Raw genomic sequence first — 18,126 nt, forward strand, 5'->3', positions numbered from 1 at the left:
AGAAGAAAATAGTGAAACTGCAATCTGAGAAGCAGCATAAATAGAGGTGGAATGCAAAGACGGTCATGGTATTGGAGGCAGAAGAGTGAGGCCCAGACATGGGTGCCTGAGGGGCAGAGGCTGGAAAAGCACCCGAGGGCCAGATCACAAACTGCTTCCATTCTAAGAAGCTTGACAAGGGAAGCCACTAAAGTATTCTGAGGAGAATTTGGTTGGTTAAGGAAGATTAAAACTGAATTTTAATTAGGCAGAGATGGGGGCCAGGGCGGACAGGGAGAGAGTTGAATAGTAAGAAGGAACAAAGAGATGTGAAGAAGTGACTAGGGATTATATGTATCATTAAATGAAGAGGGTTATGTGTGTGTATGTGTGTGTTACATGTATGTGTGTGAGAGTGTGTATGTGAGAGAGAGAAAGAGAGCATGAGCGAAGAGAGGCTGATTAAAGTGTTTCCCCGCCTTCCTTTGGGAAGAAAAATACTAAACAGTAAAGGCCTGTGATGCATAAAAGAAAATACTAAGAGTAATTATGGGTTTCTGTAAAGTGTGTTCCTGGTAGCTAATGTGCTGAGTCACTTTTAAGAGACGTTGGGCAACTCAGCACTTTAATCTGAATTTATTTTTCACTGAATTGAACTAAGCTGCTATTTTTTTTTCTTCTTTGGGTATAGTTTGATGAATTTTATGGTCTCCCTCTGTATTTGATTACCCTACCAGAGTAGCAAGGATTTTCTTGGTACTTGATCCTCTTCATATATCTATCTTTCCACATCTAGTCTCTGCATTTGAGCTACTTTGAGCCCCATGGTCCTTTATTTATTCATGCTGGCATCTTTTTTCCTTTTGATTTTAGCTATCACTGAAATTCTTTTGAACTCTTCAGTATATAGGATAATGCTGTTTTGTTCTATGTACGATTGTATTGGTGCAGACAGGCAAACAAGGAGGCTTGTCCTTCCCCCTTTTGACAGCAAATAGCATAGTGTTCTCATGTGCAGAATGTACAATCTTGACAGCCATTGTTGGGAAATGTTTAATAGCTAAGTGATTTGCATTTAGCATAGCAACTGATTTAAACCTTGGGTAGTGGTTTTTTAATACATTCTGGATTGAACTATATACTTTTCTTTTGTAGCTATCAGGTAAGGAGAAATGTCTCAATTAAGATGTATGTTACAAACCAGTGCATAAGACATCTCTCTTATAAGGCTATATGCATCAACTTTCTATGAATCAAAATTAAATAAACTAGCTCATGTTGTCATGGCTTCACAAAAAGTTGTAATATGTGACATCCAATATTTATTATGATTGTTCTCATATTTCAGTAATAAGGAAAAAAAGGAGAATAAATGAGAAACAAACTAATGATAAAAGATTTCTCTAGCATATGTCAGAAATAGAGCTTCACTTTAGTTGTCACAAAGGGGTCATTCCTTAATTTGGCATTATCAAATTTTTTTTCAGTAAAAGTAAATGAATATTAAAGCTGTTTTTAAAGAAAGTACAAATTCAAGGCTGCAAAAGTTCAAACTCAAGAATTTTTATACTCTATGCTTTCTGGTACTTTAATATTTCTGTTCCCTTATAGTGCATGTAGAATAAAATTCCAAATTTTCCGGACCACTGTTTCTTTAGATGCATGTCTCTTTCTCATATATATCATTAAAAATCTAGCACCTGATCTCAGCTGATGACAAATAAATTATAAGATACTCTTTCTAAAAGAACAAAATTCCTATGCCTTTAAAAAGTCACCGGAAAACACACCACTAGCCAAGTTTTCCTAAGCAAACTTCTTTTTTAAACCCCAACCCAAAACTAGCTTTACAACAGTAAAAAGAAGCATCACAAAATTTTCATTTTTGATATCAAATCACCAGTAACCCCAAATGAGCATGTTCAGAATCTGAAGTGAAAAACAGGAACAATGACTGACAAAGATTAAGCCCACCAAAACTTCTGCTCTTGTCTCAAATTCACAGCAATTTCAGGTAAAAAGCATCATTTTCTAAATTGTTTTCTTCAATCTATATTTTCTGGCATTGAAAAGATTACATACCTTTATGAAACTTAAAAATATTGCTGTATTTTATTGTGTACATATAGTTGTGTGTATGTATGTGTGTTTATATATAAAACATCAGAAACAACCAAAAATGTTTCAAGGGAAACAAGAATAAACAAAATTTAGGTATCATGTCATGCTTCCACTTAATTTATATAAAAATACTCCAAATTTGTTGCATATTTAAAAAAAATTAATCTACTTTCTCTGAATCCTTGCAGATCTTCATAAACAATGAATGGCATGATTCAGTGAGTGGCAAGAAATTTCCTGTCTTAAATCCTGCGACTGAGGAGAAAATCTGTGAGATAGAAGAAGGAGATAAGGTGAGTTTCAAAACACTAGTTCCATTTTATGCAGAGATGTTTCTTTGTTTCTCACCATTCTGAGCTCTGAACCCCACTGCAAGCTTAAAATATGTCATCAAAATGTGACTCCTAGGGCAGTTTGGGAAATTTTCCAGGTTGCCCTTGGTTCATGAAGAGTACTTGATGGTCCTGTAATGATAATGAGCCTATGCTCCAGGTGTTATAATGATTTTTTGCATATTACTTTTCCTTGATTATTTTTAACTGGAATAATGTCTAGCTTTATTATACACTTCAGACTGAATAAGGAAGGATTGGTCATAGGTCTAATAAAGAGAGAAATCCTTAATCATATAAAATCATTAAGTTGCTAGATGAAACTAAAACAAAGGTTAATATATTTCCAAGTTATTTCATCAAGAATCATCTAATTGATATTAATAAAAACATTTTAAATTGAATTTTTAAATGACTCAAATTGAGTAACTGTTTTATTTTAATAACAAAAACAAAAAAAAAATCAAACTTGTTGAGTGACAATTTTTTAAATTCTAAATACTGTTTTAAGTTAATTAGAGCAGCTTTATGAAGAACGTGCACTTTTAGTTTGTTTTCCAAATGATGCTAAATGGCAGAATAGAAGGGGTGAGTGATTTACTCCAGGTGATACTGCTAACAAGCAGTGAAACCAGCTTTCTGGTGCTGTCCTGCCCCCAGAACCTGTGAGTAGCATGGTTACTGCTTTACCTTGAAATTATTATAAAGATTAGATCATAGCGTTCACTGTAACAATCACATGTTCCTGTCCAGTTTCCACTTTTCATTCCCTTAGCCTCAATCCATGAGATCACAAATCTCAAAGTACTGACTGAGTCACACTGGCCTATTCCAACATAGCGAGAAAGCTGAGGGCCTGTTTGGATTTTTCAAGAGACTTTGGATTCAGACTGAAATACTCTCAGATCAAAGTGAGACCAAAGAGCAGGAACCAGGGTGCTTTGGCAAAGGAGTCAACAATTTAAGTAGTAGAAACAGAATAGAATGAACATGTGTCTCTTGCTTTCAGATTTCACTTTCTTTACATCCTAATGAGTCAACCATGCATAAATTCTTTACTTGGCTTCTTGTTGCCTTAAGGGAGGTATCCACACACACAAAGGTCCTTTATAGTATTACTCAACACTTTTCTATGGCTTCTGTCCCAGGCCACCACTTTGAGCTACAAGTTCCAACTTCACCATGCCCAATGTCACTCCCCAAACACTGTTTGCTGATCACAGCTTATGTGGATGTCCAGAGCTCAGGCCTCAAGAATAGTTCAAATCACCATCTATAATAACAGTACAGAGGTTCCATGTTTGTACTTACCCTTTTTGAGCTCCTGGTCCTTTTGTTTAAAATAAATAAATAGTAAATACATGGAGGGATAAATGATACATACAAAGATTTTCAAAAGTTCCAGGCACATAAAACCTCCGTCATTACAGTGTTTTTTTTTTTTTATTTCTTTCAAGCCGTCTTGAACCTTCCCAGGTAGAATTTCTCTCTTCTGTGTCATCATAAAGCATTGTATTTGCTGGTAACCCTGGTGTTATATAGGTATGGATTACTTAGTCTGAGACAATGTACTCTTGTGGAGATCAACACTGCGTCTCGGTTTCTGGCAATACTTTAATGCAATTGAACAGGTGAATGCAGAAACGTTCTCTTCCATGAAGTTCTGCTAGTGCTAATGATCACTGCCAAGGCAGTAATGCTGAAAATTTGGTATATATATCAGAACTTCCTGGAAGAAGTCTTAAGACACAGATCCACACTTTTCCCTAGAATTTGTTTCCATAATACTAGAGTAGAGCTTGATAATTTGCATTTCTCACAAATTTGCATTTCTAACAAATCCTCAGGTATTGCTGATATTGTTCTTTGGGAAGGAAGTAGGGGAATACATTTTGAGAACCACTGAATTAAAGTATTAAACCCTAAATGATAACTTTCTCAAGATTGGTATTTAATTGGGGACATAAATTTGTTTAATTGACCCATGATATTTGCACATATTTATGGGGTAACGTAATAACTCAATATGTATACACAATGTGTAATGATCAAATCAGTGTAATTATCCTTTCTACAATCTCATATATTCAACACTGTTTATCTTTAGAACCTATGAACTTCTCTCTTCTAGTTACTCATAAAATATATTATATTGTTATAAACTGTTGTTACCCTGTTGTGGTGCAAAGCACTAAAATTTGCTAAATATATATATTGGAGGGTGGGGAAGATGGAGGATGCCAGGGATTTAACTCCAGAACACTCAACCACTGAGTCACATCCCTATTTTATTTAGAGTCAGGGTCTCACTGAGCTGCTTAGCACCTCACGGTTTCTAAGGCTGGCTTTGAACTCTTGATCCTCCGGCCTCAGTCTTCCCAGCTGCTGGGATTACAGATGTGTGCCACCGCGCCAGCTCCTAACTATATTTTGAACCCATTATCCAACCTCCTTCTGCTACTTTTTCTACCTCCTTTTCTTAGTCTCTAGTAATCTCTATCATGCTCTTTTCTTTGTCATCAACTTTTTGTTTGTTTGTTTGTTTGTTTCCATCTATGAGTAAACTCATGCAGCATTTGTCTTTCTGTGCCTGGCTTATTTACTTAACGTAATGTCCTCTGGATCCATCCATTTAGTCACACATGACAGGATTTTGTTCTTCACATGGCTGAATCATTTTATATTGTGCATATAAACCACATTTTCTTTATCCATTTATCTGCTGACATGTAGAATCCATATCTTGTCTAATGTAAATAGTTCTGCACTAAACATGAGAGTGCAGGTACCTCTTTGATAAACTAGTTTCATTTTCTTTATATATATATTCTCAGAAATGAGGTATCTGGGTCATAATGACGGTTCAACTTTCAGTTTATTCTGAGGAAACTTCATTCTGTTCTCCATGATGATTGTCCTAATTTATATTCCAACCAAAAGAGTATGAGGGTTCATTTTCCTCCACATCCTCTCTAGCATCTATTTTTTATTTGTTTGTTTTATTAATAACTGTTCTGATTAGGGGACGATGGTACCAATCAAATGTAGTTTTGATTTGCATTTCTCTGATCAGTAGTGATGTCAAACAGTTTCTTTGGAGAAATGTCCAGATCGTTTGCCAATTTTAAATCAGATTATTTGTGGTGGTTTTTATTTTGGGTATCGTTTCAATTCATTATATATTCTAGATATTAATTCCTGTCACATGAATAGCTTACAATTCTTTCCCTCCCATTTGTAGTTTGTTCACTTTCTGGGCAGAAAATTTTTAGTTTGATATAAACCCTCTGTCAATTTTTGCATTTGGTGCTTGTGTTTTTGGGGTCCTATCCAAAAAAGCATTGCCTAGACTAATGTTGTAAGGGGTTTCCCTATGTGTTTTTTCTGATTTCTAACAGTTTCGGGCCTTTAATTTCAGTATTTGATCCATTTTGAGTTTATTTTGTATGTATCGAGAGATAGAAGTCCAGTTTTATTCTTCTGCATGTGGATATCCAGTTTTCCCAGCTCCATTTATTAAACCTCTCTTCTTCAATGTGTGCTTGATGCCTTTGTTGAAAGTCACCTGGGTATAGATATGACGGGGGCATGGATTTTTATAGGTAAAAAAGTTGATTATTAGAAACTCTATTATGACAGTCACTCTACATCTCTAAGGTTGGACAGAGAAACACTGACCAACCCTGGCAAAGTGCTGTAGGATGCCCAGAAGCCTGTGGTATTCTTCATGTTAAAAAAAGAAACAAATATCTTTTATCAGAGACTTTTATAGATGCACACATTATTTCAAATGTTCCTCTAGTTGCTTGAGTGACTCTAACAAGCCTGAGGAAGTAAAATAAAGCAATAAAGGCCTAGGTGTGCACAGCCTGAGCCCCTGACAGTTGTCTCCTCCTTCTTTACATAGGCATAAATGCCACTCAAGTGGAAGATTGAGGATCTGTTTGTAGTTTGCAATTAACCAAAGAAAACAATATACTTGATGTTTTAGCCCTGGAGCCTTGAACATTTAGCTTTGCCATTGGATTACTAGCAGAACATCTTCCTTTGCCACTGAGATTAGTTTCACCAGGAAAACAAATCTCTATGCCTAGAATCTACATGAAACCTTGTCAGGCAGTCCGAGGATTTTTCTTGGCACTCTTTGTGGATTTATCTTCTTCTTAAAATGTTGTAAAGGAAAGCTGATGGTGACACCAGAAGTTGTAGAAATGTTTGCCACTGATCCGCTCTGTGCTTACTGACCATTACTCCTGCCCACAGAATAGGCCCAAAACACTTTATACATTCAGCAAAGCTTCAAGTCCAAAAGCTAAGCTGATTGGCTGGACATTTGATCACCCCAGCTAAACTGTTGGTGATACAAACTGTTTATGATAAGCTACTATTTGCTTAACATTCAACATTTCTAGAGGAGTGTTCTTTTGGGAATTTTTCAAAAACTTTTCTTTCTAAAAGAGTTATTATTGTTCAAACAATTTTGCCAGCAAGCATATGCATAGTAAACATTGTGTATTTAAAGGTCCAAATCTAGTCAACTACATGGTCACAGTAAACCTAATATTCTGGAATTGACTCTTTAGATAATTAGCCAAAAGGCTTTAGGGATTTAATTTATGAGTAGAATGAAGCCAACAGTTAGCAGTATCCAGCCTTTCAATAGTATCCTAAAGAAAGAAGGAGGGCCAAGAACAAATGGAGGCTACAAAGCAAAGCACTCATGTGGGTGGGAACTGTTTTCTTTTCACTTCAGTGGCTCTTTGAGGCTGTTCGGACTAATCCTCAAATCTGCTTTTAATATTAAAGCATGACCTAACAAATAATTGCTGGGGATAAAAGTAAAAGTCCATTAAAGTAAGTGCTTGTGGCAGGTGTAAAAGGAAAACTGGTCTGATAACTATTTTCTCCATCTCTGAATGAATTTAACATGGAAATGTACCATCTGGGAGTGACTGAAAAGTTTAACTCTTCCTTAAATAGGCTGAAGAGGCATTTAATATCTCTCCATCATTCAAATTGTCTTTCTGTACTCAGCCTGGGGAATATGTCAGTGCCATAAGCAACAGTGCTATTGATGGTTATGAATTTCAGTAAATGCACCAAATTGTTTTCTGGTTAATTAAAAAATTATATTTCTGGAAATACAAGTTCTGGAATTAAAATTTTTTTAAAAAATCTGGCCTTGAAATATTTTTGAAAAATTACTTTCTTCCTAACAGTTTTGAATAATTTCAAGCATTTGTTATATAATAGATCAATTGAAATATGAGTATTATGTAATTGTAAATATAAGTAAATTATATAAGGCACACCCTTATATAACATCAGTGTAATATGATAAGGTAGTTAAACAAATTATTAAATATTTATTAAATGCATATTACAGAACCAGAATAATAAGAAGTAATATGTCTCTAATACAGATAACTGTAAATACTCATTATTAAGGAGACATTATTAAGATAGACAGGCAGAACTCTAGATTTGGAGGCCAGATATAGGATCCAACTTTGGTTCTACTATCTGCTAGATTTCAGTCCACAAAGTCTACTCACCTGTAAGGCAAAGCCTGTGATACTGATTACACTGGAACTTGGGGGCCTACAAAGTACTTATCTTAGCACCCACAGCATGGTGAGCTCTTAATGAGTAGCTATCATTCAGCCAGATTAAACTGCCAATGACTGAAGTAGGTTGGGATATTTAAGCTGGGTCCTGAAAAATGTATAGGATTTTGAAAGTAAAGAGATGTGCTAGTAGAACATTCTTGACAAAGTAAATTATGAGAGCAAAGATGAGAAAGAGCAGAGTCAGATAGATAAAAAAAAAAGTATGAACAACAATTTTGAGCAGGTGAGGTAGGGCCCCAGAAGTTTGGACTTTGAAAACCAACCAAAGGAGTTTGGCCTTGGGATTGCAGATAAAAGGGTAGCCGTTGCAAACATTGAAAAGGAAAGTGATAAGATAAAGCTCTATGAGGAAAGATTATTCTGGTAGTCATAGGCAAGACAGCTGGGGAGGGAAGACAACGAACTTGGGGAGCTGTTGACAATGAAATGATAAGTACCCACAATGGTAAAGAGAAGTAAAAACTGAAAGGAACTATTTATTAAAACAAACTGAAATTGCTGAGAGTCATTTTCATGCTGCTTTGACTTCTAGGACTATAGTAAGAAATTGCTTCCATCTAGTGAACATTGAATGCCTGTCACATGGAAGCTGTGTATCAGGGGTTAGCTTATTTGATCTTTAACACAACCCTATGAAATAACTTACCTTGACTTTAAAGATGAGAAAACTGAACCTCAAAGAAATTGTGACACAATATTTCATTTACATAATAGATCAATTGAAATATGAGTATTATGTAATTGTAAATATAAGTAAATTATATAAGGCACACCCTTATATAACATCAGTGCACAAATTCCAAGTGCACAAATTCCACATGTGTGGATTCATCCCACCATGGTTATGCTGTGAGGAAGTCCGGCCTAACATGGTTGTGTCTATGTTGAATGCATAGCAGCTTCTTGCTCTTGTCATCATTTCCTAGGCAATGCAGTGTAACAGCTATTTAAACAGCATGTACATTGTCACAGGCATTATAAGTCATCCAAGGTAATTTAAAGTAGATGGGAGAATGTGCATACATTATATGCAAATACCATTTCACTTTGTATAAAACTCCCAGCATTGTGGTCTTTAGTAATCTATAGGGGTATCCTGGGACTAATTTCTCTTGGATACCGAGGGATTACTGTGCTTTTCATGGTTTATAATATGGTAGGATAAATTGTTTGGTCTTGTGTCCCTCTCATTTGATTGAATATTTTAAAATATTTTTTATTTTACCATTCTGTCATTATCAGACTGATGATAGAAATGCTACAGAGTGGAGTGTGTGGGAAGTCTTTAGATGGATGGATGGACCATTGGACACCTCAAAACTTACACAGCTTGAGAGGAATCATAATTAAAATCTGGGTTATTTTCTTCAAAAATAATAAACTGCCATTACTCTATTTTTACTCCTGAAAGATTAAATATAAGATGTGAACAAGAGAGAGACAGACATGATGCAAAAGACATAACCACAGAGCATGTTTATTTTTAGCAGCATTCTCCAGGGATGGGTTCTGTATGGCAGAACTACTTGTCTTGAAGCCAGTGTCTCCACATCCCTTGGGAGGCCAGGCTGCCTATGATAGCCCATATTTGGCTAAGGCCAATGGCAGAACAGTGAGCAGAAACATCCAAGTGAAAGCTGTGTCACACAGATGTTTAAACACAGGGCTGTGTATGTTTTATAAGTCTTGGGATCTACAGATCATGCCAGCAATCTCAGATTCTTGTGGTTTGCTTTTTTTTAAAAACCCCAAACAGTGCTCTCTGTATTTACTTTTTTAAAATTTCAGAATTTATGGCATGAAACAAAATAAGCAATTGATATGATTAACTGAATGCCCCAAAATATGCGATATATATATATATATATATATATATTTCTTAGACAAGCAGGCAACAATTGCATATGTTTTATTATATGTACTCATTATTCTCCTAGAAGTTTGACAGTGAGATACACCAGTGTGTGATGTATTATAATTAAAGAGTCTTTGCTTGTAGTCAGTAAATATTATTACTAATCAGGACAGATTATACTTCTAAGAAACTGCTGTTGCCTCAGTTCATCTTAATTTGGTGATGAATACAGATGTTACCTGATTTACAATGTTTTGACATCATTTTTCAACTTTACAAAGATGCAAAAGCAATACACATTCTGTAGAAATTGTACTATGAATTGTCAGTTTTGATCTTTCCCCAGGCTAGCAATATCCAGTATAATATTCTCTATGCAATGCTGGGCAATGCTGTCACGCAGCCTCACAACAAGAGGGTAAATAACCAATACTGTACTGCATGTTGCAACAGTGTACTGTAATCAAAAAATAAAATGAGAAATAATCAACACTTTAGTATAAGACAGGCATTAAGTGTTCTGAGCACATTAAGCCTAAGCTATGATGTGTCATATGTCAGGTGCATTAAATGCATTTTCAATTCATAATACTTTCAACTTACTGCAGGTTCATTAGGATGTAACTCTATGATAAATCTGGGAGCATCTGGTGCTGTGAAAATAGTTTATTTATTTGCATTTTAATTTGCAGAATTGTAAGATTGGGGCTTCTTGAATATAATCTGAGGAGGGGAATATTAATATGAGATCCATGCCTCACCAAGGAGGAGGCGATATCAATTCAGATTGTGAGCAACAATGACAAAAAAAAAAAAAAGGGTAGCTTCTTTCCTCTTGCTCTAATTCTCGAAGGGAATTATGTCTTCTGCAAAATGTTGTAATCTACTGGCCTTATGATGTCATTATCATTTATGAAGTTCCCCGCAGTGGTCAGTCCTACATGCAAAAAACTGTTGGCATGACTGTGCTTTTAAGGTGTTTGCAACTGACAGGACAGGATCAACACTGACATGAAGTAGTAAAAGAAGTGGTGATATTTGTGATAGATACATTCTGTAGGAAATGAGAAAAGGTCTGAACAGGGGTGTGTAGGCCAAATTTGTAACTGAGGTGGGTTAGGAAACTAGAGTATATGTGGCAGAGAAAAACACAAGAAGAAAGAGTATGTACGAAGATAAAAAGCCAGACCTGCTCACTGAGTGTGAACGTCATCTATTATTCAACTTTTGCTTGAATCAATGTAGTTTCAAGCAGTGTGTTATTAATAAAAAGAAACTACTTTTACCTAGAGGATCTCTTTGTACCCAACTGGGCTTATCACAGGTAGACGGACCCTTCTGTAGAACAGTTTCACTACTTCTATGTCTTTTCCCTTTTGCACAAAAGAAATGAGCACACATTTATAATGTCTACTCTTCATTAGCAAAGGAAAGTTCCTATTCAGTGCCTGATGACAGGAACTTTTGTAGTTGAAGAATTAAAATGTGTCATAAAGGGTCTTATAGTCAGATAGGCTCTCTTTAAAACTTAGTTCAGCCACTTCAACTTCACTTCGAGTTATTGACCTTGGGCTAGTCTCTTTCTCTGTCTCTCTGTCTCTCTCTCCTTTGCTTTTAAAACTGCGGATTAACTTCATATTGTAAAAGGAATGTTTTTTTTTTCTAAAACTGGTAAAATTGTCCTGCCGACAGAAACTTTTAGACAGACAAAACAATATTCAGTCAGAAACTGGAAAGAGGAAATACCAAAAGTTACACAGAAAAGGTAAATCACAAAGATACAAGACTGCAGTACAGTGGCCATCCTGTAAAACCTTGGGATTCGAGGTATGAGGCAAAAGTCATAATGGTTGTCAGGTTCAGGGGTTTGGAAGCTCATATAACATCTCATCTGCTGCTTCCTAGTCTTCCACTTGATTTCCCTCATCTGCCCCACAAAACTTTCTACCCTATTTCCTACTTCATTGTGATCAGTATGCCTATTAGGAATAGCCCATCAAAAATTAAGGACAAGCCCCCTAACTTGCCCCTGCCTGACATTTCCTCCAGGCATCTGGACTTCCTCCTCCCAAATGGCAGGATTCTGCTTCATTCTGTGCAGAGGCTGCTCTCCTCCTTCTTTTTAATACTGAGAATTTTTTATTCTGAGGATTAAAAAAAAAAAAACTGGAAATTGAACCCATATCCCAGCCCTTCTTATTTTTTTTTTATTTTGAAACAAGGTCTCCCTAAGTTGCTTAGGGCTTCACTAAATTGCTGAGGCCACCTGTGAACTTACAATCCTCCTGCCTCAGCCTCCTAAGAAGCTGAGATTACAGGCATGTGCCACTTTGTGCCTGGCACACTGATATTTTTTTTTAAAGAATTTCTCTTTTAGTTGTAGATGGGCACAGTACCTTTATTTTGTTTATTCATTTTTTAATGTGGTACTGAGGATCAAACCCAGTGCCTCATGCATGCTAAGCAAATGCTCTGCCACTGAGCCACAACCCCAGGCCCAAAGCTGATATTTTTTTAAAGCATGTTTCTCTTTGGACTTCATTACTCCTAGATCCCTCCATGCCATCTCCTACACCTTCTCATTGTACCAGGTGTACAGCCAAGACTCCTGGTCCCATAGACCTGCTCCACCCATGGCCTCCAACTTTTCCAGCAGCTCCTGGCCAACAAGGGCCACCTGCGCTGATACCGCCTGGAAAGAGCAAGAGGGCAAAGACTGGATCTCTTTTCTTTTGATATGCTTCAGTTTCTTCATCTGTAAAAAGGGAAACATTTTTGTCTTATAAGATTATTGAGAATAATATGAGTTAATATGAATATAGTTACTGGAACATTACTTGAAATATGGGCAATACTCAAATGAGGGCAACTATTAGAATATTATAACATTTGTATTCCAAGAAATCGAACATGTGCGGGGTATACGAAATTTATCATTCCCAAGATTATCCTGCAGGTGTCATTACATCACCTTGTCGTTGAGTGCATAGAATGTGCTAGACATTGGTCCAATGGAGACATGGCATCTGTTCATAAGGAGCTACAGTCTATTTTATAGGGTTATTGCCATTAGGTTTGCTTGTCCAATGTGTTGAGTCTACTGCACTGAATTCTCTGTGACTAACAGGCAGACGTTGACAAAGCTGTGAAGGCTGCAAGACAGGCTTTTCAGATTGGCTCTCCATGGCGCACTATGGATGCTTCAGAGAGGGGACGCCTACTATACAAGTTGGCCGACTTAATTGAAAGAGATCGTCTGCTGCTGGCCGTGAGTATTAACCAAACCAGATGCCCAGTGAGAGCTCTAAAAAGCATTCACTGTATGAATTGGCAAGCTAATTTGGATCTAGTGAGCACTATATGAAATCTAAAATTAAAATGAAAAGACCTCATCTCCAGATCTGGGGTAGGATTTGAGATTATCTCAAGTAGTAATCTGAATGCCAGTTCCAGATGATGACATGTGCTCCCAGAACAGATTCTACAGTCTAAACTTTGGCAACCACTGAGTTAAACCAAATTAAACAAATTTCTTTCCTTTACTCCAGACCTTCTCAGCTCCCCTAACAAAATCACATGCAGTAAGAATCTCCTGGAATGATACACTTGGATTCTTAAACTTGGTTGACCACTGAACTCTTACAGTGGAAAATCTCACTGACTTTGTTGAAAGTGCTCAAATTATTTCCCTGAAAAAAAAAAAAAAGCTTATTTCCTGTTAGTCTAGCCCACCAAAATATTTACTACACAGCCACATTTTACCTTCCTGAAATGTGTCTGTTAACATGCTCATAATTAAATGATGTGTTGCAGAATTAAATAATGTGATTTTTCACAGATGAAATAGGCAAAGAATAAAGAAAATCTATTTTTAATATGTTCTTAAAAGTTGCGTTTTTGTGTGTGTGTGCCAGATTTGTTTTCTTAAATTTTAGCTTGTAGATGAGTCAGCACATAATATGTAGGGGAGGGCATTTTTTTGTCTTCTTGGCCAGGTAAAGACAATTTCATATAAAATAATTATAGTAAAGACAATTTCATATAAACTCATACCCAGATGAGGTTTTAGAATCAATTTTATTACCTTTTGAGTCTTAAAGTGATAATAACAAAGAGCCCTACATTTTATTTAAAAATAATCAATGTCAATTAGAGTTAATCAAAGGACAATTTGTTATGGTCCTTATAATTCAAAACATGCGAAAGTATAGAACCAGAAGCCATATGAAATAAAACTGTATTAACCACTTGTCCTATAAAAGAAAGAAAGCAGCATTTGCTAAAACTTGGCTCTTCTCATCTGTGTGCTTTTTGGGTTGAGAGTGCTGACTATCTCTATCACCATGAGAGCTGATGGGGGAAAAAGAACAGATGTGAAAAAGTTGTATTTGCTTAAATTTGGGATGGTAGGACAGAACAGTACAGAGGCAGAACAGCTTTAGAAGTTAGGCATCTGTACATTCCTGTCAGAGAACCATCCCAGCAGAACACTAGAACCCAAAGAGCACTTGAAAGTTCTGCCTAATAGTGAAGGAAGAGACAAGTCACAATAGGTTTGTTGCTAGGTATGTATAATAGGTATGTTGCTAGACCATTCAAATGATAGTTATGGTGAGAGTACCTAAACTAGGAGTTTTGTAATAGAAAATTCTGCTGAAGAAAATTCATGAATGAAAGATCCAGATGTTAAGTTTATGTGAATAAATCAGTTATATCCAGGTGGAACACAAAAATTAAAATGGTTATTGGTTATTAAACTCTCTATAAAACTCTGGCTTTTTAATGGTTGTTGGTTATTATATTCCTAACACTAAATTGTCACTATAGTTGGATCATAAATGAAATATTGTACCATTTTAACAGCTGGGTACATATCAAATTGTGATCAACTCTTGAAATCTTGGTTAGCTGGAAGACACCCAGAATATGAAAGAGCGCTAGGATTTAACAACCAGAATCTCACTATTCATTCTACACAGATCTTTCCATATGAACGTAAACAGATTATTTTAACTTTTTTAAGTCTGTATTTAAAAATAGAAGGTAAGAGTAGTTGAGTTAAAATATCTTCTATTTCCAAAATTCTCTAACACATGACTATTCAAAATATTGGTCATTTATTATTAATTAAAAAGTTTTGTGGAATTTTATATTTGGAGACTGATTTGTTTTTCAGACAATGGAGTCAATGAATGCTGGAAAACTGTTTTCTAATGCGTATCTGATGGATCTAGGAGGCTGCATAAAAACATTACGCTACTGTGCAGGCTGGGCTGACAAGGTCCAGGGCCGTACCATACCGATTGGTAAGTAACTTGGGAGACCACCAGGGGTGGGCATAGGCAGGAAGTGATTACTATAGAGCTGAGTAATTTCAAACTCTCACTTTTAAAGATGTCAACCAAATAAGGCAAAATTATTTTCCCCTTGACTTTGAGCCAACACAATTCTGAACTTAGAAATTCTGTGAAGATTCAACAAACCACTTTTAAAGTTGCTTCAGCACAATCACACAGAAGATAACACTGTGGATATTTTAGAAAATATTAAGTAAGAATATTCTTATGGCCCCAATTACTGATTTGAGACATATCTGCCTTTAAGGGCCCAAACTTTTCAAAGCTGACCTCAAATGATTTATTTGGGTTTCATTCCCATAGTAACCTTTATACCCTTTCTGTAATGTAATTATTTAAGTCTCTTTGCATGTATGAATTAAGGACGGTTATCTGTGCCTGTTCAAACTCAGTACAGTTAGACCAGGTTAATTAAACAAACTAATTTATTGATTTGTTTCAAATACCTTCAAATTAAGATGAGACTATGTTTATAGCCTGAGTTAAGAATTTGTGTATTACACATTTATGTGTATGTATATATTATTTTAGTGGGGTATACACATAGCAGAATAGAAATATGAAAAAAAAATTTTATTGGAAAAAAGCATGATTTTGAAAAACATTAAAGATAGAAATTTAACTTATACAAACATTGACATTAGAAATTCAGAATGCCTCCAGAATTGGCCCTGATGTGCATTTTCAATCTAATTGGAGCATCCAGTAGGTTAGAAGTGACAACCAGGAAGTTAAAACAGGAGAATGAGACCAAAGTACTAACAAGAAATGGGCTAGGTCTGAAAACTATTATACTTCATCCTCAGGAAAAATGGAAAAGCCACTTAAAGTGCATGTACATCTTAAGGAGAGTTCTTCTTAATATTCAGGAGGCTCCTGCAGGAACCAGACCAGCACAGAACCCAGAGAACCATGAAACTCACAGGGTGACCATGTCAAACTCTGAGGCATGTGAATTAGTCAAATATATGTGGAAAAGAAATGTCTTTTACTATGGGCATTTTCTTCATGGATTAAGAGAATTTACTTTTGTGTTTGGTAGGCAAAACAACATGTTAGAATGAGTCAGTAGAAAGGCTTATTACTAACAGGGAGATATATTTTTTAATTTTACTATTTTTTAAAATCACATCACCTTTTAAAAACAGATTATATTACAGGTCGAATTTTAAGCTGCTAAAAACACATTTGAGCACAGTTTTTCTTTTAGCTAAAGATGATCTGACCTCCTTTCATTTCTTCTATAAAAATTGGAGAATGAAAATAATATAGAAAACAGCCTTCTTAGATGATGAGATAAAGAATTAATTATGATTCGGATCTTTTCCAATTTTGCGTCTTTGCTTTGAACTAACTTAATTGTATGGTTTGTATCATTCCAAAGACTTGATTTTTTTATTTAGTAAATTGTTGGATAAAAGGCTTTGTTGTTGTTGTTTTTCTAGTGCTGGGGCTTGAATCTAGAGAAAGGGTCTCATTAAGTTGCCCCATCTGGTCTCAAATTTATAATCCCCCTGCCTCAGCCTCCTAAGTAGCTAGGATTACAGGCATGAATTACTATTTCTATGCTACTGTTTACTTCTTTCTCTCACACTACCTTCAAACTACTACTCTATGAATGGTGAACACATTTGTCTTCTTAGGATTGGGTGTGTGCTTTGTTTTTCAGATGGAGACTTTTTCACTTATACAAGACATGAACCTATTGGTGTATGTGGCCAAATCATTCCTGTAAGTTGTTTCCGTATAGGATTTCCAATGAAGGTTGGGGGGTGGGGAAGGGGCTCTAACTCTGTTCAGTGTAGTGATGAAACTTTCTCCAACATAATTGGATGCTTGTGTGTTAGATGTGATGTAAATTTCAAATAGGACTTGTTGAGCCAGGCCTTTTCTGTGACAAAATATGAACTGGGTAATTCAGAAGCCTATCCATATCCTGGCATGTCTCCTGAGGGTGTTTTAGTATTTTTACCACATTAATAAATAAAGCCTGTTCCTCTATGGGTTGTTTTCAGAAAGCTATATTACACTTTCTTCCCAATGGCGGTGATTTACAAGTGAATGACAAAGTACTCCCTGTGGGTGTGTCTGCTGTGAGACACCACTTCAGAGCAATGTAGTGTGACCATCTACACTCCAACACTCTAGGTCTCCTGTTTAGACTCCTAATCATGGACAAAAGTAGCAAAGAGAGCTCAAATGGTGAAATATGCTTTTCAATTAAAATGAAAGAAATGATATCAGAGATGTTTGGAGCACTGTAGGAAATATATGGTATCCTTAGCTAAAAGAATCTGATGCTCCAAATTCCTCTGAAAGAAAATAGCAATTTTTAAATTTAATCCTGAGTATTTCCTTTTAAGCCCAATGAATAGGAGACTCTCTAAACAGGGCTGATATACTTGAAAAGGCCGAATGAAAAGATGGCAAATTGTCCTGAAGTTCTTAGTTGAGGAAGTGTCAATTACTAATCTTTTGCCCCATTGAGGTTGAAGTATAATCATATCAACATTTTTAATGAAATTTCTCATTAGTTCAAAATTCCAATAAAATCTGTAAAAAACTCATAATTCTAAATACTAATAGTAACTAATGTGTTTAAGGATTTGGCCTACTTTCTTGATTAATCCTAAGGACAATTTTGCAAATGATGCTATCATAAACAGAAAACAAGTAACTTGTCTGAGTTCACATGGCTGGTCACTGATTTTACTGTGATCTAAACACAGTCATTTGTCCTCTGGACCTTACACATCTTCATTTTTAAAAAGATTATTTGTTCTGGGCTGAGGGTATAGTTCAGTGGTAGAGCAGGCCCTGGGTTAGATCCCTGGCAATACACAATTGGGTGC

At 35.9% G+C, this 18,126-nt stretch overlaps 1 protein-coding gene and 1 pseudogene across 5 annotated transcripts in view; one reads left to right on the forward strand and one right to left on the reverse strand.

Annotated features, from left to right (window-relative positions):
- Positions 1-18,126, forward strand: part of Aldh1a1 (aldehyde dehydrogenase 1 family member A1) — a 144,379-nt gene that overhangs the window by 106,196 nt on the left and 20,057 nt on the right. For all 5 annotated transcript variants that reach the window (XM_078047491.1, XM_078047492.1, XM_040285665.2 and 2 more), the window contains 4 exons: positions 2,289-2,393; positions 13,045-13,185; positions 15,094-15,223; positions 16,944-17,005. In XM_078047491.1, the coding sequence (XP_077903617.1) occupies positions 2,289-2,393; positions 13,045-13,185; positions 15,094-15,223; positions 16,944-17,005 (438 nt within the window). The remainder of the gene's footprint in view (positions 1-2,288; positions 2,394-13,044; positions 13,186-15,093; positions 15,224-16,943; positions 17,006-18,126) is intronic.
- LOC120889963 (protein BEX4-like) lies at positions 10,243-12,009 on the reverse strand (annotated as a pseudogene).

Source organism: Ictidomys tridecemlineatus, chromosome 4, assembly GCF_052094955.1.
Source record: "Ictidomys tridecemlineatus isolate mIctTri1 chromosome 4, mIctTri1.hap1, whole genome shotgun sequence".
NCBI classification, from domain to species: domain Eukaryota; kingdom Metazoa; phylum Chordata; class Mammalia; order Rodentia; family Sciuridae; genus Ictidomys; species Ictidomys tridecemlineatus.